Source organism: Sprattus sprattus, assembly GCF_963457725.1.
Source record: "Sprattus sprattus genome assembly, chromosome: 15".
Taxonomy (NCBI): Eukaryota; Metazoa; Chordata; class Actinopteri; order Clupeiformes; family Clupeidae; genus Sprattus; species Sprattus sprattus.
Window position 1 is genome coordinate 20,624,336 of NC_137913.1, and position 24,581 is coordinate 20,648,916.

Consider the following 24,581-nt stretch of genomic DNA (forward strand, 5'->3'; position numbering starts at 1 on the left):
AACAGTGTACATTTACCCAATAATTACTGACACTGAAACCATGCAATATAACATTTAAATAATTTAATAAGTCCTTCCATGAAAATAGGCACATATTTGACTAATGGTATCTTTGAATATACATGTTGTAAAACACTAAATCCGCAAAATAATTAACGGCTGCTTTTTCACGGGGAGCTGGTTAAATTGAGATATTTCTCAGAGTGCTCTTTGACTTTTAAATGACATTCTTCTCCCCTTGTGTTACTACACAGTGTCACTTCAATGCGGGTTCTCCTTTGAAATACAGTACTGAATCTTCAATGGCAGTGAAAATGCAAAACACACTCAAAACAAAGAAAAAAGATGCATATAGCTTGACAGCTGGATATTTAATATTATTTAATACTTACGAACAAGAGATTTCACTTTAGTTTCATTCACATAAGTAAATGATAGATACAAACAAAATAACAGTTAACAATAAAGCTATCAATTTTACTGATTGACACTAACTGTTTATCCTTTATCATTGTATCCTATTCGGTGTAGAATGTATTCTATCGCAGAAAAAAAACATGTAGCAGAAAGTTACATGGGGGGGATGATACCTCCTGGAGGGAGGTCAGAGTTCAGCTATGGCTCCCATCTTTGAAAACAGACAAAAACGACTGAATTGCGGGCCACCCGAATTAAGGGGGGCGAGGACTCCCGTGCCTCAGACGCTGGGCCTCCGTGCCTCGGGGGATGTGACTAGGAGGAGCGGAGGGTCCGGCAGGAATGGCAGCAGGCTTTGCTGTAGTACCAGTGGCTGCACAGGTTCACCTTCAGGGCCAGCGAGCAGTTTGTGGTGGGACGGTCGTTGCAGTTCTCATCTAGAGAAAGTAGAAATGATACATTTTCAGAGCAGCTGAGAGATTTGATTTTGAATTTCATTGGTGGGTCGTGTTGTATGGGCCTACACAGCTAGTTTGTTTACTAAGTGCATAGGCTAAATTCTCTGATATGCTCAAAGCAGTGACTGTAAAAATTATGCAGGGCATCATGTCTTAAGGGCAAATGAGGGCGAAGAAATTGTTCAGATTCAGGTTTTGTTCAATTTTCTATCCAGACACAATAAGGGCTATTTGGAAACAGAGTTACAGGTGAGGTCTTCCCATGCACACCCATATTTTGCTGACTCCAACCGCTCCATATATACTTAAAGAGGTAGTGTACACTTAAATGTGTTTTTTGAGCAGCAAACTAAATTATATGACTGTACTATGATGCAACCCACCAATGCTCTTGTTGGTTAGTGACAAAATTACCATTTTCTATAAAAACTGGCATTTTAGGGGTTGAAAATGGCTTCACACACCATCTTCTATTTTAAATCATCTAAGGCCAATGCTGACCTAGATTCGACCAGTTGGTACATATATATGTCATGATATACAGCCTTTTCTCTTTGTGCGATCCTCAAAACGACCTCATAATGGCAGATCCAGAGCTTTATTACACAACTGCCGATACAGGGGCCTCCTATCCTATCCCCAGCAATGCAGCGCTCCACACAAGAATGACTTTCCGGTGCTAAAGGGATGCCCCTGCAAGATCGTTAAGATGTCCACCTCCAACACTTGCAAGCATGGTCACAAAAAGGTTCACTTTGTTGGTAGTGATGTTTTCACCAGTAAGAAATATGAAGATATTTGCCTCTCCACTCAAAACATGGACGTGCCCAACATCAAGAGAAATGACTTCCAGCTGCTCTCCATCAAAGACGGTTTTCTGTCTCTGCTGATGGACAACAGTGAGGTGCGCGAGGACCTTTGCTTGCCTGAGGGTGACCTGGGCAAGGAAATTGAAACCAAACATGATGCTGGTGAAGAGATTTTAATCAGTGTGCTTGCAGCCATGGGGAAGGATGCTCCAGTGGCCATCAAGGCCGTGACCAGTTAATAGGAATAGGGTCTGGGCTCCTCGGGCTCTAACATATACGTATTCTGATACAAATCTCTTGTATTGGTTGTAATCTAGTTGTCACCAAAGCTATGGCCCTCATCTACATCCTCAAATCATTTTGTTGATCTTTTTGTCTTCTCTTTCCAAGTCCCGTGCCGGACTATTCAACTTTTTCTCGTTGGATTAGTTGGCCATCCTGCTGAATCACTGAGGTTCTGTTTTTATACTTTTTATTCTCGTTTTAATTTTACGTTTTCTTCGGTTATTCGTATTTGTTCTGCCTTTGATGTGTTCGTCTTGCCACTTACTTTCCTGAATGTTCAAAAAATATGGGATACAGGTTTTGTAGGATATATTTTATATTACTTAGACTGAAGAGAAAGCAGAATGTTTGCCTTCTGAGTGGAATTAGGAGTTTGAGTTGGAAAGAGTTAAGGTGACAGCCCGAATTTGACATTCCCTTCCATGGGTACCATACTGTTTTCTTTGCTGTGCAGGCGCTGAGGTCATTTGCCCTAGATCAATGCCTTTTCTCAAAGTGACGTGATGTGATGTGTTGGTAGTTAGCACTTAAGAACAGGCTTTGAATACCACCAGAAACATTTCAGATTACTAAAGAATAAACACAAGTCAAAAAGCGAACTTCAGTGATTTTTCTTCTAAAGGCCAGTCTGTGTTGTGTTGAAGTTGACGCGATGTGATGGCCATGCGCGAATACCTCTGTACCACAACAGCAGCCAACTTGTTTGGCTGCCATTGGCAACCTACGTTAAAGTGCTGAAGCCTGCATGTGTCTCCAATAATAGGTAGGCTTCTCTGAATGTTGTGCAAACAACTCTTTTCATCAAGGTTCTTTCAGTGGACTCAGAACTAAGAGGTGGTGTTGTTTAAGTTGCAAATTAATTTTGTTCACTCAAGGCCTGTTTTTTACCTGATTGAAGAGGAGAGAAACTACAAATAATAATAAAAAATGTAAAAAAAATAATAATGATATACATACATTCAAATGGAGCAAGCTCTCAGGCCCCCGGGCAACATTAATCTGGGTTAATCCAAACACAAAGTAAACTACTTAGAACATTTATACCAGCAGCAATATTATACATGTGTCTGTTATCTTGCTGGCTAAGTAGATAACATTAATTTCTATGAAATTATTTGAGCTAGTTAGTTAACTAGGCTACATTAGTCAAATTATGTGTGAGTATCTAGAAGAATTAACAGAAGTACACAGAGGCCTATGGCTTTGAAAAACAGTTAATTCACTGAAAGGACCACATTGCATAGGCTACTGAACTGCCTCAAAAGTTTGCATAGAAGTTGTCAGACACTTCCGTCCACACCCTCTTACAAAACATTTTCATAACTGATTTTACCGAAAGAAAAATCTTGAACAGACATTTGAACTGCTCTATGATAATGAGTGGCGGTTTGACCAGACCTGGAGGTTCTGTTGGGCAGGGCTGAAGGGCGCAGGTCTGCTTTGCGACGGGCTTGGTTAGCGGGTCACATCCTCTCACCAGCTCCCTTCCCTGATAACACTTCACATCCCTCATGCGCACTCCTATCCCACAAGTCTTAGTGCACTGTTAAAATCACATAATGGAAACACAAGTGAGAAATGTGATTGCGTTTGTTATTGATTAGGCCCTGATAGGCCTGATAACTCTGAAATGTAATTTTCACAAAAAGCTATCTTGACCTTAAGCCAGATCAAAAGAATACAACTGCCAATGCCTTGTAGCCTACATGTCATTCATGACTAATCTTTTCTAAAGTTATGGTAACAATTTGTTTAAAAGATTAACTATTTCCTAGTCAAGAAACTACCAGCAGTTATTAAACTAACATTTAACAATCTACTAACTATCCAACTATCAAATCACCCTGGCAACAACCTGATCCTAACTTGACTCTAAGTTGACGCCTATTTGTGTTTCTTAGAGAAAAAACAGCTGTGTTACTGTTTGCACATGATGGCCCTTCAAGGTGAAGTTCGATCAAATTAATCCTAATTAAAGTCCTACGGGTGTCATGAGCTAGCTCACCCCTGACCAAGGCGTGGTGTACCACTTGAAGCAGGGTCTCTCAAAGCAGGTGTTCTCGTGCTCAGGACGAACACCAGGGTCGCACGCCTCATCGTCGTGGGTCTGAAACTTTCCCCCGGTGATGCCCGCACACAGAACTATCCTCTGCTTGATGCCACGGCCACATGTTGTGTTGCACTGAGCCAGAGAAAGTGTTTTTTTTTTTACCAATCACTAAGTTGCATCTCTAATTCCGTAGCACACATCAATAATGGTCAATGAAAATATTGTTAACATTTCAAATCAACTACAATAATTAGGCACATCAATCAAGACAAATGTATTGAAAGAAAAAAATCTGACACAATAGAAATATTTACAAGTTTAGTATATTAATGGTACATAAAAATTATAAATTATAACTATAATAGTGAGCACTTGAAGTCAAACAGTTATCCTACCATTAAGCGTAACAAAAAGTGTCCTCACCCTCTCCCAATCTTGTGTCAGCCAGTGCGGTGGGCAGTCCTTATCCCCGCATGGGTGGATGGCCAGGGGCTTGTTTTCTGAGGAGCACTGGGTCTCAGGAACCACTCGCCCCTCTGGTGTTTTGCAGTACACATGGCGGACCATTTTCCCTTGCCCACATGACCCAGAGCACTGAAGAGATTCACAAAGCGAAGGGGAAACTTAGATTAGCCTGCTCGAGTGTAGCCTGAACCCTAAAGCTGGCGCACCCAGCTAGGAGCGTTGTGACAGGCCCCGAGCTGGAAGAGGGCCCCTCGAGGACAGCTGATTGCGTTAGTCTCATGGTTGTGTGGTTACCCTTGCTACTGGAAAATCTGATGTGATGTAGTTGCATGTTCAATGCTGCAGATGTTCAGTGAGTAGACCATTGCAGTCCAGGTCTGACATTGCTCCAAGTCTGACATTGCTTTTATGCAACAGTTCTGCTATTTGGGGAAATCATTACAGCATTAAATGAAGAAATTATGTTGCAGCTCACCTCAACCACTTAATTGCTCAAAACCATCACACATCAAACACATCCACAGTAAATAAAACCAGTACCCTTCTATCAATACACTGATAGTAGGCAAATACTGTTTATTTATAATGTTTTAATGACATCTTAAAATAAGTGTAAAAATGGTTGTGTTGATCTACAAATCACTTTTTGCTTTGGTTCTTTCTTGCACACCTGATTTGTCACATGCCCACCCAAGTTACTTCTGGCTACGGTACTGATGCATGACATGTAAAAGCATGACATTCAGCTGGAGAATTTCACGAGGCTGAAGAATCCTGACTTACAGCACATTGAAGGCAGTACCACCTCTTCAGAGAGCACCTCCCTTCCTAAACTGGCACTTCGACTAGTGCTTAACTTGCACTTACAGCGGTCAGTCCCAGTGATTCATCATGTCTTACCGGTCCCCACTCAGAAACGGTCCACTGTCTCTCACACGGTGGCCCGGTGCAGTTCTTGGCCCCTGGTGGACGGGTGGATTCGTCACACGGCCTGGTTTCGTCTGAGCATCTGACATCACGTGAGACCAGGGCCCTGCTTCCACACTTAGCGGGACACTGCAGTGAGCAAACAAACCAATCAGATCTCTCTCAGCCCCAAAAACGGGTGAGGGGTCTTCATAACATAGGAATGTGTAGCTTGCACCATTGCACGATCATAGGTCCTCGTCGCCCAGTTGAACAAACACACAAACACACACCTTATCTTCTGCTTTAGGTCCTCAGCCCTCAGTTTAACAATTCACACAAATCCACATACCTCGGACCACTCGGCCACCTCCCACTGCGGGCCGCACGTGGGGCTCTTGCAGGGCCGGCGCTCCGGGGGGCGCTCCAGGTCAGCCAGAGTGCAGAGGTCATTGTAGACGGAGCTGTCCAGGCCTGGGGACAGCATCTTCCAGCAGCGCACCAGCCGGAACTGGAAGCCCTCGCCACAGGTCCGAGAGCATTCACTCCAGCTGCTGGCCTCCCATCTGCAGGGGACAGGGCCGGAGATGCAGAGAGCAGATGCAGTGAGCAGGGTTCAGCAGCCACTGAAACATGCCCCGGAATTAAAGGTACAGTCTGTGATTATGGTGAAAGGTCATTGATATTTTTTTTTATATATATATATTGTTTGTTGAAAGGTTGTTGATATTGGCTTAACATCCAATTACATTACACCCCTCCCTTTCGTGCTCCTGAAGCAACATTCTGGCTGGAACAGTGTACAACTCAGCCTGAGCCACTTTGTTTTCCATTTAAAAAGCCAGGATTGTTTGCCAGAGTTTTGCACAGACACAGAACGGTCAGCTAGAGGGCCACAGGGAGTAATTTGGTAAACTTGATAAAAAAGTGTATTGGATTGTCACAGACTGTACCTAGAGAATTGGATGTGTATGTGAACAGTAATAGGGGCTGCACCTGGGCTGGCATTCCCTTCCAATGCAGAAGTCATGGACGGGCTCTGGTCGAGTCAATTCGTCACAGTGCCTATCTTCCACCTCAACCCCGTCATAACGAACGCACATGGCGAAGGATCTGGACACGCCTGGCAGGAATGAAGGAGAAGTCTCACCATTTACAAATGATTATTCTCAAGAGAAAAACCGGGGTTGAAAGGGATGTATTTTCTCTAGTTTGGAACCGATAGTTTATGTCATGTTACTTCCTGTAGTGCAGACATCAGTGTGTGTGTGTAAGTAGGTATGCTTCTGAATGACTGTGTGTGTGTTCTATCTTCTCTGGTACCTGTGGTATTCATCATGTGGCTTCCTGAAGCCTGCTGTGCAGACATGCGTGTGTGTGTGTGTGTCTATCTGTCTGTGTGCTTGTGCATGAGTGTTCCTGTGCATTTTTGTTTATGTGTAAGTGCGCCTGTGTGTGTGTGTGTGTGTGTGAGAGTGTCTGTGTGCTTGTGTGTGTATGTGTGTGAGAGTGTGTCTGTGTGCTTGTGTGTGTATGTGTGTGTGAGTGTGAGTGTGTGTGTGTGTGTGTGTGTGTGTGTGTGTGTGTGTGTGTGTGTGTGTGTGTGTGTGTGTGTGTGTGTGTGTGTGTGTGTGTGTGTGCGTGCGTGTGTGTTTCATGTGAGTTATTACCGATGGAGCATGTCGAGCTGCAGGGCTCTTGAGAGGAGAGTTTCCAGCGGTACATGTCAGCTGGACTCAGCTTGAAATTCTTTTGCAGGAATTTCTGATGATTCCTGAGCAGGAAGACAAGACATCCTCATAAAACACCACAGGCACTGTGAGTGTGCGTCCACACAGACAAGTACAAGTTCAACTGGCCTTGACCTATAATTGTGTACTCTCTTTGCCACAATCTAATATATCTTTGAAAACGGTCACTGACTAGAATTATATTCACACGCACACAATGATTAGCTGCAGCACATCCAATGAATTTCAAATTCACCTTACCTATTGAGGCACATATGAAATCACATCTTTATCAGGGCCAATCATATCGATGGCACTGCAGTGGCATTATGACACATTGAAATATGGCGCAAAGCAAATTCCATATTTCCTTGTTTCTTTTCTTTTTGTTTGCTGTGTGTCTGCATCCCCTCTCGCCATGAAGGGTAGTGCGGTCATGTGATGTGTTTTATGGTCCCTGGCGGCGGGGCTGGTGAGGTGCTGTTTGGACACCTCTCTGGGGAAGCTAACATGAATTATAAAAATGATGGAGTGCAATTCCAGCCAGGCCCTTAGCTTGGCCGACAATCCTGCTTGGCAGTCTCTGAACGTCTACGCGAGAGCGAGAAAAAAAAAATAGAAAGAGCATGGCTGCTGAAAAAAGGAGAGAGAGATAGAGAGAGAGAGAGAGAGTGAGAGAGAGAGAGAGAGAGAGAGAGAGAGAGAGAGAGAGAGAGAGAGAGAGAGAGAGAGAGAGGCCCAGAGCACATTCCATTTCCTGGAACATGGTCTCTCACTCAGCTGAGACTATCCAGCATGTCTACATACCCTCCACTGAAGGCCAAAAAAAGAGCACATGGTAATGAGATGTCTGTGGTCTGATTAGCATCCAAATAGAACAATAATTCTGCCTGACCACAGAGATATGGAAGATGATATGACTGACTGTTTTGCAACAGTGTAATAAGCCCAAATGGTAACATACTGAAAGGATGAACGAAAACATCAGACTCAGCATCTCTGCTTTCAATCAGAGCTGAGTTTCATTGAGTACTGAGGTGTCATTGACTTACAGGGTGTGTGTGTGTGTGTTTGTATATGTGTGTTTCATTACCTGGTCCGACTCGTACGGTTTCCATTTCTAAGACCAGGGAACATGGTCCTGTTCTGGAGGGGCAGGTCTCCAGTGTCGTTTCTGCGCGCTAGCGTGAACTCCAGGAATGAGGAGCCATTCAGACTGAAGCCAGTGTTTGACTCCAGGCCGCCATAGTCCAGTTCCAGTGGCCCCATTTCTGCCGAGAACTGTCCCTCCCCCTGCGTCAGGAGCTGATTGGTCGTGATATTCACCATCAGCTTGTCCTGACCATCCTGTTCACCCATCAACATTCTCCAGATGAGGTTTTCAGAGTCGGACATCTTGTCCCCAAGTCTGTTGGGTGTGGCTAAAGGTGGGGCAACCAAGCCACTGGGTTGACTGCTATTTCCCTCTGTGGAGAAGACGGATAAGAAAACATCAAAATAGTCCTTGAATGAGTTGATATAATCAAAGCACTTCAATAGAAAACAGTTTTTTAAATGAATGTGAAATCAAGAATTATACATCTAATCATTAGAAAATTATGCTACAATACCCGCTGAAAGCTTCTCTAATTACATGTTTGAGATTAGTGAAGCAAGCAGAGTGATGACTAGGACTGTGAGAGGCGCATGTACGTGAGTTCAGCAGTAAGTTGACTTTGATGATGAGTGGAAATCTCCCATCATGCACCTGGAGGCCTTTCACCATTCTTCCCGACATATAAAAAAACAGAGATCGCCCAGCCCGGTCTGATACTGGGGGCCCACTACAGAGCTATTTGTCTATTTTTAGAGGTGGTGTGTTGGTGAAGAGTGAGAGAGGGTGCCTTAAAAATGCTCACTGAATTTTTCATCCCTCTCTGCTCATCTTTGGGTGTATGTTTATGAATAATAGAGGAGGCCTATGGGCCGGCAAAAAGAGTATTTCTGATGAAAAAAAAAAAAAACATCCAGTTATTCAGCGCATCTGGGTAGTAAGGTACTGATGCATGCGCTACTCACTGGGAGGCCAGCACTTTCTGTAGAGAGCCTGCCAATAGTGGAAGGCCATAAAGGCACTGGCAGTGTCTCAAGGGCTAGTACAGATGCAGGGTAGAGTTTGACCCACAAAGTAATGATGATAGCGTGCTAACAAGAGGGGCTTGTCTCATTAAGCTAATGGGAGAATAAAGTTCTGTGCGCAAACATATTTAGAAAGGAGCAAAAATCACAGACTATATATGGGTGTGGCAAGCTCTTTACTGCAGGTCTTATTTGGAAATGAATAAGTTACAACCTCACTGAAGATTTTGAGCATTTGTTTACATGTTAGAAGGCTAAAACAAGGCAAACACGAGTGGATTCACAGAACTGTGAAATGACCAGAGCCTTGGGATCAAGTGTGAGTTAGTGTGTGTGTGTTTAGTCTGTGCTCACCTGAGACACCTGGCTGCTGTGGAGTGGCCAGAGCTCCGTCCTCGCAGTCCCCCCCAGCCGTCTCTGTGTACACCTCGTTGGACACTTGTCCACTGATCTTCTGTCCCTCTGCCACGCCTGTTTCTGGGCCAGGCCTCTGCATGCGGTTTGGCTCTCCCTCCAGGCCAACGCTGTCATACACCGTCTCGTTCTGGGACAGCCCCCCGCCTCCCACCTCCACCGAGATGTCACCGTTTCCTCTGGCATCCGGGCCAGTATAGAGCGGGGGCTGGGAGACTGGAGGGAGAGCGTCCCGAAGAACCGTGTACTCGTAGGTGATGTAGGGGTTCCGGCCGTTCTGGTTCCACACCTTAGAAGGGCACAAGATAGAGTCTAATGTTATCTTCATCTACTGTCCAGGACAAGTCAATGGAAATATCACTTCTTAGCCAACAATTCCTCTAACTAAGTAAGCTTCTTTACACTAAGGGCAAATGTGCAAAATATGACTTTCAATGTTAACCTGGCACATAATATGATACTATACTATATTATAGTATGGTCCTGTTCTAAACAAAAGTCTAACAAAGTTTTTTTGTATGCATCAGGAGCAGAATGTCTAACCTGTATGATTCTGAAGGATTTAAAGGCTTTGACAGTTCAGCATCAGTGAAGTTTAAATAACATGTTCTTTCTAACTAGTTTACAGATTGCATTATTTAACTCTAATGCATTGGTCAGTAGACGAAAAAAAAAACCTGGCACCCAGATGGAATTGCAGCAACTCCACGGGCAGTGGTACACGTCAGTGGTAAAATCTGAGACTAATCCATGACTCAGGAATGACAACACAGTAGCTTCATTCAGCATTACAGTGCAAAGTGCTTGCTCAAGTCAGTCCCCTTGAGCTAATGCATCACACTCAATCAGCATCACAGATGCCAGAACTGCGGCCAGCACTTTCAATCAAACGCAGGGCCTGCCAGCGAGTGAGATTACCCAGTGGGCGCTTGGCGGTGGAGAGAGGACCTCGGCTACAGTACCAGAACATTGATGGGCTGGTCGACGGGCCCTTTGGCCACGATGTACTCGATCCCTGTTTCGTACACATCTGTGGGCCGCCGATACTTGAAGATGGTGCCTGCTGCGTGGAAGTTCTGAGGGGCGTCCACCTTGTATGCGCCGTTGAAGAAGAAATTCCCAGCTTGATCTGTCACAGCTGGAGGGTTGAGAGGGAGGTTCTAAACAATTCTCGCCAGTCGCTGGACAGATGACTTCATATCAAATGCACAGGTTGACATTTCCAATCACCCAAAAGCAATTACTAAAAATTACTTTATTCACTGCTGAGAGATGCAATTTAAAATACTGTAAAACTATAAATGATTTTGGATTTACAATATGTAAACAAACCCATGTAGTCTATTCTGTTTTTCAATTGCTCTTACGGGAAAGAGATGTTAACATTTTATGGTCACATAAACTTTGTGCACAAACTGAGGGACTAATATTCTCACACCATTGCATGGTTGTTTGTGGGATATTAGAGGTTAGCATACCAAGGATATCAGCTGACTTTTTCCTCTCAATTATCTGGATATCCCAAGAGCCCTCTGGGATTTGAGTGATGAAGGAATATCCTTCATAAAAAAGAGAGAACAAATGAGAAATTAGTAAGATGTAAGTGTATAGTTACTATTTGTAAATGTATGGTTTACTTCTCCTTAATATGTATAATGTATTTTCTATACAGGCATGAGATTTTTTTGTGGTTTTGTTTTGAATTTTTTGAGCAGCTTTGAGGATTCATGAGAGACATGAGACCAACATGAGAGAAAGAGAGAGGTTGCAGGATACAATTTTTCAGCATCAACTCCATAAGAACAAGTGGTGTCATCCAAAATCCTACCCAGATTGGAAGCCCCACGTCGGAAGTTCCCTGTGACTCTGCTGCAGCTGCTGCCATCCCCTTGACAGACACCACACTTATCCAGTGTTTTGGGTGAGAAAAGCACTCCATCGCACCCGATTGGCTGGGTAACAAGAAGATAAGCCCCCTCCAAACCTTACTCTCTAAAAGAAGTCATGAATATGCACTATTACAGTCTCAAGAGCTGTGTCTCTTTGCACAGTAGGGGGAAATGTAATTTGATCATTTCTTAAGCCTGAAACAACCTTGTGTCCATTTGGAAAGGGCCAAATTGTTACATTACACACCCTTGTGAAAATTTCTTTGTCCTGGCATTGACGTCACAAGAGGAGCCGCAAAAATTCACTTTTACAATATTACTAGGGGTGGAAATTCCAGGTTCAGAGACCAAAAGTCCTCCCCAGTATTTTGTGTCAGCCACCTGGATTTGCTAATAAGCCCAATTCCTGTAGCAGGAGGTAGAGCCCCCGAGTGAAATCAGCTGTCTCGGTCCATGGGTGGAGCAAAAACATGGCCGCGCTATTACTTTCACTCTCTCAACCTGAACTTTTCCACCCTCCTGAGATTGAAGCGTGCTATGAGACTTCTGCAATAATAATATTTGGAATCACGTGGATTACGGGTGCCTAACGTACCTCACATCTTCCAGTTACACACACTCCCCTATAGTTGCTGTACTTGCAAGACGTGCCGTCCCGGGCTGGCACCATAAGCTGGCGCTGGCCATCAGTGGTTGTGCAGTGGAGGTCACAGGGGTTACTGGAGATATGCACATAGTCGTCTGCAAGATGAAGAAAAGTCTGTTTGTTTTGTTGTCATTTGTTATTACTAGACTTTGTTGACTGCACTATGATTCATAACTGATATATATAGTTTCTCCTTTCAGACAGATTTCAATCTGCATACAGCCATAACACATTAGTCTTTGTCAAACATTTACAGACACCTCAGTATTTGCTCTCTGTTTAGATATCTGACTTCAGCTGACTTCTCAGAGTCTCATCTTAATGTTTTGATTCCATGAGTATGCTTCATTAGAGGTGGTTATTCTGAGCTTGCAAGAACACATAAACACTCCAAGTTACCCCTCTACATGGTGGTGGAGGAGGGGAGTAGGTTAAAAAAAGATATGTTCAGTGCAAACACATAAACGATTTTGAATTTATTTACCAGGATAGAGGGGTTTCCAATCATAGCTTTTGCCACTGTAAATCTGAGAATTGAAGGACCAACACTGCTCCTCCCTGAAGCTGCTTCCAGTTGAGGGGCAATCCTGTAACATACATAATACTATTATTGAACATAACGTACATTCCACCACCTTACTGTCATGGAGGTCTTAAAGAGGTAAAATAAGAACTGTACTTTTAGAGCCAAGGTTAAACCTATCCTAGCCAGCTGAAGGAGAAAAGATAAAACAAATTTAACGATACTGTGTAAAATACGAATAAATGTCTTGAGTGGTATTCGAATCCTATTTTATAGGTGTCTGGGGTTCGGAGAATAAACTGACCTTGGTATTGCAGAGGCGGTATTTTTTGGCACTGCCTGTACAGGTCATATTGTTCTTGCCAGCTGTTGTTCTCTTTCTTGAGATGGGAAAGTTCTTATTAGTTTTAAAATACAGGCAGAACTGAACAACAGTACAGTTGACATGTAAATATGCGATTTAACTCTTTTTCTCAAGTCATAGTACCGAACATGGTGCATCTACAATAGTTTACGCTTATTTTAAAATCACACGTCCAGAGTGACCTTTGCTGACCTTTGTTTCAGACAGTGTCTTTCTTGGGACATAACTCCGCCTCCACAGGTACGCGTGCAAGCAGTCCATTTAGCCCACTCTCCCCACCAGAACGTGGTCACTTCCTGTTCATCCTCCAAACTGTTAGAGGCAACACCCTCCTCCTAAATTAAACAGTGTGACTGTCTTAAACGTCATGATAGTACAATGACAGAAATGTCAATGATATTTGCAATTATAGAAATATTTATAAAACCAGTCACATACATTTTAGTAGATTAAAGTGTGATTGATTTAGGGGTCCAAAAACAGAACCTTGTGGTACACCAATTTACATGCTTTCACTGGGTTGAAACAATTGAAGTAAATCTAAAGGTAACCAACCTGTCCTCTGTTGGAGAGGTTTCCCAGGGAAAGAGAAAGAGTCACAATACCCATCAAAACCAAGCTGCTCTCTATCCACTGGTCTCCCAACACAATCCTCATCCTGAAAGGAAAAGAACAAGAGGAAAACCATATAAAATAAACATCCTTGGTTAAGAGATAAGTGTGTAACTCTATTTGATCCTGCAAATGTATTTGTCGCTTGGAGCACCACAGAGGCATGGTGTGAAATAAACAAGGAAGACCGACATGCTGATTAAGCAGGTATACTCTGGCCCATTTAACAAGCAGCAGACAGTTAAGACTGACCAACAAAGGACAAGCTTATAAACTGTCTCACTGAGATTGGATGATTATCAATAAATCATAGAAAGGCTTAGAATCACACACGCATTCAGGCAGATATGTAAACACACTACTCATAAATGCACATAAGCACGTACAAAGGTCCACAGCACATATCTGTACTAACACATACAAACACACACACACACACACACGCACACGCACACGCACACGCACACGCACACGCACACGCACACGCACACACACACGCTCACGCATAGCACACGCAACGCACACGCAAACGCACACGCACACGCACACGCACACGCACACGCACACGCACACACACACACACAGACTCACTCACTCGCTCACTCACTCGCTCACTCACTCGCTCACGCACTCACTCACTCACTCACTCACTCACTCACTCACTCACTCACTCACTCACTCGCTCACTCACTCACTCACACACACACACATGCACACACACACTCACTCACTCACTCACTCACTTACTCACTCACACACACACACACATCCTGTCCCAGTTCCAAGAACCCAACCTTTGCCTATCTGAACTCCTGTACTGACCTCTCTCTCCCTCAAATCTCTCCTCATCAGAGCCATGACTTAAGGTAGCCTTCTCAAAATAAGCAAGCAAATCATCGAGCTCTGTTTGCAGTCTGGCTTTCTCTGGCACTAAATATTAGTGACAGGTGTCTTAGACTGCCCGCAGGAGCACCTGGACTTCATTAGGCTTCCAGACACAGCTGGAGCAGGTCCAGCTTGCCAAACACACTGTCTCCCACAGACTACACCGAGGCTGTCATGGCCGAGACAGACCTTCCTCCTCAGAGACTCCTGGGCCATGGAGAAGAGTAAACACAGTCCCGCGCCCCAGCCCCCACCCCCACCCCCACCCAACTTCTTCCACTTCCCCCCCCACCTCCATCACAACCCCACCCCATACCCCGGCTGCTTCCCCCCAAGCCAAGGGCTTCCTGCTTGGGGGAGTGTTTTTCTTTCCCTGGCAGCAGACAGACAGCAGGGTTGTCCCTGGGGGGACGCCGGAGAGCGTCTGTCTGGAGGCCGGTTGAGGAGACTCATCCTTTCTGGGAGAGTGGCTCCAAACCAGACTCAGCTTCCTCCTTTTCTCGGCAGCCTTCTCACATTTACAGCCGAAGAAAATTGGAAAATTGATGGTACAGTTGTTCCCCCATTCTCTTTCTCTTTCTCTCCTCTCTCCATTACTCTCCCTGCCTCTCGCTTTCATGCTCTCCGTTTTTGTTTTATTGAATCTCTTAAGCTTTAATCCCCTTGTGTCGTCCCCATGAAGCAGGGCATCCAGCTGAAGGTCCTGGCAGACTGGGGAAAGTTAAGGAGAGGTCAGCTGTGTCTCTTGCCTCCAGTCAGTGGTGTCTGTAAGGATGCTACACGGAGGCCTGAGACCTGGATCAACAGCGCTCTGCTGGGTGCAGGGACCCAGAAGTGCCTGTCAGCCAGCTTTTCAACAGAGTAAGCATGAGCAACCTCCATGGCTGCCAGTGTTTACTCACAACCCGTGCCAGCCCTGTCCCTCTGTAGCAAAATTCACTTTCATCCTCAAAATGTACCCAGTGGACATTCCCCGCATTCCACAACACTTAACTGAAATGTTTGGACTTTTGGTATCCTCAAATGTGGCAAATCGGCTCACACTGACTTCACGGCAGAGATTCCAGTGTTGTTCTTCGGTGTATTGTTTCAGCTGAAAATGTTATGCTCTAGTCAATCTGCAAGCTGTCTTGCGAGCCTGAAAGCTGATTTGATTTCCTGGAGGAGTATTCACATTGGGCCGCTCCATCACGTCTTGTTAGCAGTCAGATCTAAAACTGTAACACTGAAATTGATTTTGCGCTTAACTTGAAAATAATGTAAACAATTCAGCTCCTTATAAATCATGTCTAATATAATGCACATTTATACAGCACTAAACCTTATTAGCGAACTAATCTTTGATAAGTGACTCAGACAGAACAATAACATCACAACGAGACTGTTTAAATGCCTTGCATAATGCATTTAATTAACATTGCATAACACTCCAGTTTGCACCAAAACAATGAACAAAACATTAAAACGGACTGCCCCTGCAGCCTTTACAGTTGTTTCTCATTTGTGTCCTGTTATACTACACCTTGCATGATATGGGGTCATGTCCTCGCTCACCCCACTACAAGTGATATACTTGCCCCACTGCCTAGCGCCTGACCACAGCATATGTCCCTATGTTTGATTCTAGCTCTCTTAAAGCTTCTCTACACCAGTCCAGAGCCAGTTAAGAAGATGCCACATTTTCTGGACTGGTACATTACTGCTCCCTTGGCCTTTGGTGTCATCAAAACGCAGCCTTGCTGTCTACCATCTCTGAGCGTGCTCTTGCTGTAGCTCATCTATGTCAACGAGAGTGCCAGGATGGTGTTTGCATTGTGGAGAGTGGAAATTGCATTACCAGTTCTCCTTGAACTGGCAGACAGGCAGTCAACTCTAGTTTTTCTGGCACCAGCACAATGTGCTGCAGAGGAATAAACATTATTATTTCGGTCTGTTTTGCTGTGGGCCCAGACGCAAGCCTCTTTGGCTCCCTGAAAACTGCACAGATCAGAGTGTCCCTCACAAAACAGACATCACACATTTGCACCCAGACATGCAGACAGACATGCAGACAGACAGACAGACAGACAGACAGACAGACAGACAGACAGACAGACAGACAGACAGACAGACAGACAGACAGACAGACAGACAGACAGACAGACAGGACAGACAGACAGACAGACAGACAGACAGACAGACAGACAGACAGACACACACACACACACACACACACACACACACACACACACACACACACACACACACACACACACACACACACACCCAGACAGGACAGACAGACATGAACACTGATGTCTCTGTGAATGAGTGTCACTCACCTGACTGCAGTCCACTGGGCTGTTGCAGAGTTGTGTGCAGCTGAGTCAGTGTGAGTAGTGGCTGGCCGTTGTGGTGAGGCTGTGAAGATGTGTCTTTTGAGGAGAGTAAGGTGTGTGCCTGCATCCCTCCTCGCCCCCTCCCTCTCTTCCTCCTTCTCTCCTTCTCTCCCTCTCTCCCGCGATCCACGGCAACAGAGGAACAGAGTGGCAGAGTGAGAAATACATAAAAAGTTTCTTTCTTCCTTTCTCTCTCTTTCTCTGTCTCTCTCCTTCTCTTCCCCTCTGTCTCCCCCTCTCTCTCTCTCTCTCCCTCTCTCCTACTCTCCCCCTCTGTCTCCCCCTCTCTCTCTTTCTCTCTCTCTCTTCTGCCCAGTACCAAGCACTGAGCTGCTGCTACTACTGGTGCTGTGCAATACAGCAGAGCCGGCTAGCGTCACACCCAGCCAAGCGGCTCGCAGACAGACAGGGAGGAAGTTGTTGTTTCCCACGGAGACCCCCTCCCTCACAGACACACACACGCACACACACACTCTCTCTCTCTCACACACACACACACACACACCCACACACATATACACACACACACACAGTCCCCACTTCCCCTCCCCTCTCCCCTATTCCATTCCCACCCCCACCCCAGACCAGCACTCATGCCATGGTGTCTCTCCCTGTCTCACCTTTCATGCCTCCCACTGCCAACCTTTTTTGCTGTGGTAATACTGCCACACCTGGCACTGTGCATTGTTTGGGTTGCCGAGCACAAGAGCGAGACAGGGGAGAGGGGTACAGTGGGGAGAAAGGCAACAGGAGAGATTTAAAAAAAAAAAAAAAAAAAAAACACCAAGAAGAAAGAGAAAGAGAGAGAGAAAGAGAAAGCAAAAGGAAAGGAAGAAAGAAGTGAAGAAAGAAAGCGAGAAGAGAGAGAAAGAAAAAGATTTAAGCGCAGAGTAAAAGCAGAGACAGATGGCTGTGGACCACCAAGCCTGCCTGTAATGTCTGCCGTGGAGCGCCACGCGTTCGCTGGGCTGCCTTTGCGCCTGGTCTGTGCATTAGGGACCAGTTGCAACACTGAGAGCTCATTGAAGCACTGCATTCAAGCACACATCCGCGCAGCAATAGAGATGGCTCAGGAGATTTGTACAGTCTACAAGTCTGCAGGAACGGCAGCGTTCTCTCTCTTTCTCTCTCTCTCTTTCTCTCTCTCTCTCTCTCTCTCTCTCTCTTTCTCTCTCTCTCTCTCTCTTTCTCTCTTTTTTCTCTCTCTCAGTCTACATGAACGTATGAAGTGGCGCTGTGAAGGAATTTGTGAAAAAGGAAGAGGACGACGCACACCACATTACCGCACCAGATGTTTGCCCTCGTTTGGTAACCCCTCCAGACCATGGGGCTCCTAGGCAGAGCAACACAGGGCAGTGGTAGCGGACGACAGACTGACAATCACATTTGGAATGCAATGGCAACACGGCCATCTGGCTGCCATGCGATGGACCCCTGCTGAGTCTGTAAATGGGGATTCTGAGATGCAGTACACACACAAATACTCACACACATACACAGACACACAGACACAGACACACAGACACAGACACAGACACACACACACACACACACAACCACAGCTTAACACACATGCAGAGTTTAACACACACATAATCATTTAAATATGGGTTAGTAAAGACATTCCATCCAAATGCTGTGCAATGGTGTAAATGATTTTGGGTAATGTGCCAATACAATGACTTTAATATACCAAATTGCCAGTTTAAAGAAAGACATTGGTCAACTGTGAAAATAAACAATGTCATGTTTAGTTTATAAAAAGCCATAAATATTAATCTATTTGACCCTCGAGACGGGTTCATGTATGTGTATACAAGAAATGTTTAGTTAACTTTATACAAACAGAGGTTACTTTCAGGCTTTTCTTCTGTGATGTAGATATGGGAAATATCATTATTATCACTTAAAGTAAATATTAGTGTGGGCATCACTTCTTTGGACTTTAAGGATCCACTGAATAAACTAACCTAATAATTGATAAAAAAAATGGTTTTAAAATAAAAACTTATTCCATTTTTTTTCTAGAATATGCGTCTATAGAAGGAATCTAAAGCTTGTGTCTGAATGTCTTTAATTGCGGTGCACAGTGTTTGCCTTTGCACTCTTCATGAACACTCTCTCTGGACTCCAACCAGCGTCTAATTTTCTTCATCACAGGAAAAATCTCTTTCAGATGTCGCCATTCCAGCTGGCACCGGGAGCCTGAGCTAACTTGCGCAGTCCAGGCTGGAGTTTGTAAAAATGTGAATATGTCTATACGTTTCAGTGTCCAATTCATTACAGCATTCAGCCCTCTAACTGCCTGCTCTTGTGACCGTCCTGCTCTCAGTCCAGGGGACTGATCCAGTTAAACATCAAACAGATGTTCCATCCACCTATTCATATGTGCAGCTATTCATTTTTAGTCCATACCTGCCCAGAAGTTATTCAAAAGATGATATGTAAGAATTTTGTTACAAAGTGTGCTAGGTTTGAACAGATGTACAAAAATGAGTTAAGTTAACACACAGACAGACACACACTGAATACCATAATTGAAACGTTACTCAGAAATATAAATATTAAGATTGTCTTGATATGGATAATGTTATGAGTTACTTTTTAACAATATTGTGTTTATGTGTTTGTATTGCATGCAGCTGGCAGAAACTTTAGGCCATTTCTAGACACAACACATCGCCTCTAGCCATGGAGACTCCCACAGTAAAAACAGACTGTGACAAATACAGTGTGTGACTGTTTTAGTCTGGGATACTGAGAGGCTCTACTGAGCTCAAGGATTGACATTCGTCAAATGAGAAAGACTGCTTTCTCCTGCTATCAAATTGGGCTGCAAAGGACTGCAAGCAACTGCAGTGCGAAAACAGCTATCTTCATATAAACAGATTGGAATTGACTGTGTGAGGTGTAGTTGCAATCTGTTACTGGTTTGCTTTCTGCATTTCTCCTCCAAAAGTTGCCCGAAAAAGGTACTGTACATGGCAAAGATGTGCCCTACTTTTTTTACCTCTTTATTTTCTTTTTTCTGGAGTGTATTTCATGTGTTTGTTTTATGTTTATAATCTGGACAGGCCCATGGGAAAAGGCGGTTGCCAAGGGTGCTGATTGCTTGAGAGGGTGCTGATTGACCACGGAGATGCCAAGGTAGTGGAGCCACTATTTGGTTTTGTTTTTCATTTTCTGGGGCCTTGTACACCCAAATCAGGGATGTTACAACCTCACAAACACACACACACACACACACACACACACACACACACACACATATACAAACAAACACACACACACATATAAAAACACACACACACACACACACACACACACACACACACACACACACACACACACACACACACACACACACACACACACACACACACAAACACACACACACACACACACACACACACTCACACACACACACTAAACTCCCCACTAAAACTTTTGGAAACAAATTTTATTTGTGTAAAATTCAGTCTATCTTCTTTTGAGGTGTAGGTATGAAAACCCTCTCACTCCACCAATGCCGTTAACGCCAAAGAGATCACAAATCCAATTCAGACACTCAATCAAAAGGCTTTTTGTGACGGTGTTGCTTTTAGCCATTTAAAACGTCTAACTACCATGTAAAACTAAAACTAGCTACCACTACAGCAGTGACAGGCCAAGACTCTCATAATTGTTGACATGTACTTAGCATGCTTGCTACACCAGGACATATCGTCAACATAACTGACTTGTGCTCACATCCCTTCCATACAGAGAAGTCCTAGCTATGCCCATAATTGAGTTGTGCATATGTCCCATCTCACAGAGAAGGCAATGCTATGCCCATTCCCCCTCCTCTCCTCTCCACTCCCACCCCAGTGGAGGTCAGCAGATGCCTGTAGATGGGGGATGGGGGAGGGGAATACACAAGATAAGAGGGAGAGTCCAACCCCATAACCCCACCCACCCACCAAGCCAGGGCAGCTGAGCCGCTGTTTTCATGCTGTCTTAAGCAGGCCACAGCGCTGAGCCACTCGGGGAATGCGAAACGTGTGGCAGGCCCACTCTCACCACACTGCACCCTTTGTCCTCCTCCGGGCACCTCCCTGAGCAGGTGGGACAGCTGAGGTGGAGGAGGAGGAGGAGAAGCAGGGTACAGCACAGGGGCCTCCCGTGTCCTTTCAGGGCAATGAGGAGACACGAGGGGGGCAACTCTCACTCGCTCGCTCAAGGTAACAAAAACAAAGACAGGCGTGAGGTTTTTCATGTCCTTACATAGCGGATGGACAGTGCTCTGCAGTCCCGCGTTCTGTATGTGGGACAGGATTTAAATAAACATTCCCATATAATGGGCTGTGGAGCATTCAGTAGAAGTGACAACACTGTCCCCTGTGAGTGGGCGTTTCGTGAGGGTCCAGTTACAGAATGACCCGCTTCCCATAAGATAATTTTACAAAAGAATACAGTTAAGCCATAACGCTTCAGATTTTTGGCTTCCGCCCACAGTACATTTCCACACCTCTACCTCATTTGACAATACATTTTAATCTTCTTAACTGAGAATAGGAATTAAGCTTTCTCCATATTTCTACAAATGTTTGATTGGTTACCTTTTCAGACATTAGAGGAGATTGTGGTTTCTTTAAAAAAAATAATTGTGAAATACACATTTATTTATAACAAGGAATCTGAAGCATTCCCATGACAGTAAGTACATCCCTGTTTAAGTATGTCTGTCATCTGGCAGCTTGGTATTCTGTGTGATTCAGACTAGCTGGGACACAAACACATACCAACCCAACCCTCAAATTCTGATGAGTGGTCCTGTATTTGGGCCTGTTACCATGGATGTCCGTATGACACAGCAACTCCAGTGTAATTATTGGTAGGAATATCAGCAGTAATACTGGACAAATCTTATCCAAATTGTTCAGTAACTTATCCCAAAGTAGGTTTGAAAATACTAGAAATGATCACAGCACACTGCAAAGTTGCACAAAAGGCAAGGCTCAAATCATTTTCACAAAAAAACTTCAGAAGGTGATATTCTAGTAGTTAATCAGAATTAAGTGTTGTTACTAGATGTTTATTTAACAATAATTCCAGGGGATTTGAATGGTAGCACAGGACATGTCATTTTTTAATAAAACAAAAAACACAGCCAAGTTTTGGGTCTTTACCAAAGATCTGCTAGCTGAAAAACTGTCCAAAAGATATCCATTTATCAAGATTTCTTTTAAGTTTCCAATGTTCTCACAGTGACCCTTGACTGGGAGTCTAGAATGTTTAAAAAAGGCCGAGCAAACACGTGCCCTGCTATGGCACAGCAACATTCAGACAGCTGTCTCTCTGATGACAAGGCACATGGACCCTCAAGTGTTGCTGCTTGGACATTTAAACTTTAAAGCTCCTCACGAGAGAGACAGCTGTGTGTGTAAGTGTGTGACTGTGACAGTGTTGGTCACCGCGTATCTCCTGCCCAGACAAGGTCTTTGGCTCTGAAGGAATACACTCTATAAGCCTTATCATTTCTCTTCAAACACCGTTAGGGCTCTTGCTGAAGAATTAAAACCAAAATGGGGGCATATATTGCCAAGATGCTCATGCCCATGATCAGCAGCCTGGTGTACATGCCTCTGATCAGCATCGCCACCAAGAGGGGATTTCACATGGAGGCTATGGTCTACTTCTTCACCATGTTCTTCACAGTGGTAAGGAGGACAGAGTGGCTCTACATCGTTTGTGTTGAAACTGGGTACAAATTGACTGTCTGAAGTTTGAAACGTCTCAATGTAGTTGTCGTTAGTAGTTAACAGTATTGAAGAGCAACATAAATGTCATTGAACTGGTCAAGCATAGTGGTGCCCTTATCATTAAGTCTTTATCCAGTTTTCACAGTACCGAAAACTACATTGTGAATTATCTTGTTTATTATTGTCTTATATTCTATCTGTTGATGTAGAATGGGTGGCAGGTAGTGAAATGAGGATATGTCCAGATATTAATGGCTAATTTACATACACAGAATTCAAATTGCATCACATTGGATGCACATCTGTGTCAATATGAACTGGAAATGGCCCAAATGCGTCAATCCTGTAAAAAAAAAAAAAAAAAGGTCCTTTCCTGATATTTTTCACAAAAATGATATAATGTTGAAAGGAACACAAAATGTCATTGCTGAGGATGAAAACTATCTCTCACACAGATCTTGCATGCCTGTGAAGGACCGGGCCTGTCCATTATTTGTTTCATGAAATATGAAATCCTGGAGTACTTCACCATTTACGGCACAGCAATCTCCATGTGGGTCACTCTGCTGGGTAAGTGTGTTTTGATTTCTTTAATGAAACACTGATGTTAACACTGATGTTTACACTGATTAAAATAGAAAGTTTTTACGATGCCTAATGGATTTAAATACAAGGCAAAAGAGCAGAGCCATTAATAATTGGTTGACACGTTAATTTCAAATACTAAAGATGATGGTCTAGCATTAAATATAGTTACACCTTTACTATGAAGCCAGAACAACTTATTTAATGTCATTATTTTCAAGTACCAAATATCTCGATCAGATAAACATGCTCCTTCACTTTTGTGAAAGTGTTGCAGACCCCCCTCTTGGTATTGCTGGTATGCCTGGTATGACAGCCTATCCTTTGAGGCATGCTCTCTGTATAGTGTCCTAGTTAACTAATGAAGATATTATGAGTTTTTGCACAGTATTGCATCTTCTTTTTCTCTGTCTTCCAGCTCTGGGTGACTTTGATGAGCCCAAGCGCGGCACTCTGAACATGTTTGGAGTTCTGACTACTGCAGTGAGGATATACCAGGACCGCTTGGGCTACGGTGTCTATTCAGGCCCCATAGGATCAGCTGTGCTTTTGATCACAGTCAAATGGGTGAGTGCAGTGCCGAGGAACCAACAGGGGGTGCAAAACATGGTATAAATGATGTCAATTATTTAAAGACCAAGGTAGTGGAGCCACTATTTGGTTTTGTTTTTCATTTTCTGGGGCATTGTACACCCAAATGGGGGATGTTACAACCTCACAAACACACACACACACACACACACACACACACACACACTTTATAGTGTAGCACCACTAGGAAACTTATTTTCATCAGCAATTACAGCATAATTATTATTCTACACAGTTTGGGTAGGCCAGTTTGATTTAACGCTTTAGTATGATATTGTGGAAACTCCTGGATTTTAGTCATGCCACTTCCTGAAGAGTCTCAATGTGTCACCTTGCAGTTGCAGCAGATGAAAGAGAAGAGATGCCTATACCCAGAGAAGAGTGTTTACACACAACAGGTGGGCCCAGGATGCTGCTTTGGAGCCCTTGCCTTGATGCTGCGCTTCTATTTTGAGGTACCTGGCTACATTCCCAGCAACATTAATGTACCCCTGGTGCTTTGACATGGCAAAAGTGTGGCAACTAATATTTGTGGCTTAAATTTTTTCCTGATCTGTCCATACAGGAATGGGAATATGCCTACGTCCACAGTTTCTACCACTTGTCCCTCGTTGTGTCCTTTGTCCTTCTTCTCCCAAAGAAGAATCGCTACGCGGGAACAGGACGCAACGCCGCCAAACTCAAATGTTACACCCTCTGCTGCTGCGTATGA

General features: G+C 44.1%; 2 protein-coding genes across 2 annotated transcripts; one reads left to right on the forward strand and one right to left on the reverse strand.

Moving 5' to 3' along the window:
* Positions 1-732: 732 nt before the first annotated feature.
* LOC308376334 (ADAMTS-like protein 2) lies at positions 733-21,470 on the reverse strand (the record flags this gene model as incomplete). Its single annotated transcript, XM_080852630.1, has 20 exons — positions 733-854; positions 3,368-3,512; positions 3,975-4,151; positions 4,443-4,613; positions 5,385-5,540; positions 5,743-5,956; positions 6,387-6,513; positions 7,061-7,164; positions 8,214-8,586; positions 9,593-9,941; positions 10,615-10,790; positions 11,131-11,211; positions 11,481-11,604; positions 12,137-12,282; positions 12,672-12,774; positions 13,015-13,090; positions 13,267-13,409; positions 13,630-13,732; positions 20,912-21,118; positions 21,466-21,470. 20 exons carry the CDS (start codon positions 21,468-21,470, stop codon positions 733-735), a joined length of 3,102 nt encoding a protein of 1,033 aa, XP_080708756.1.
* Positions 21,471-22,516: 1,046 nt separating this feature from the next.
* Positions 22,517-24,581, forward strand: mymk (myomaker, myoblast fusion factor; the record flags this gene model as incomplete). The annotated part of the gene is made up of 5 exons (XM_080853144.1): positions 22,517-22,651; positions 23,149-23,263; positions 23,697-23,845; positions 24,208-24,324; positions 24,435-24,581. The coding sequence occupies 5 exons, from the start codon at positions 22,517-22,519 to the stop codon at positions 24,579-24,581; spliced, it is 663 nt and encodes a 220-aa protein (XP_080709270.1).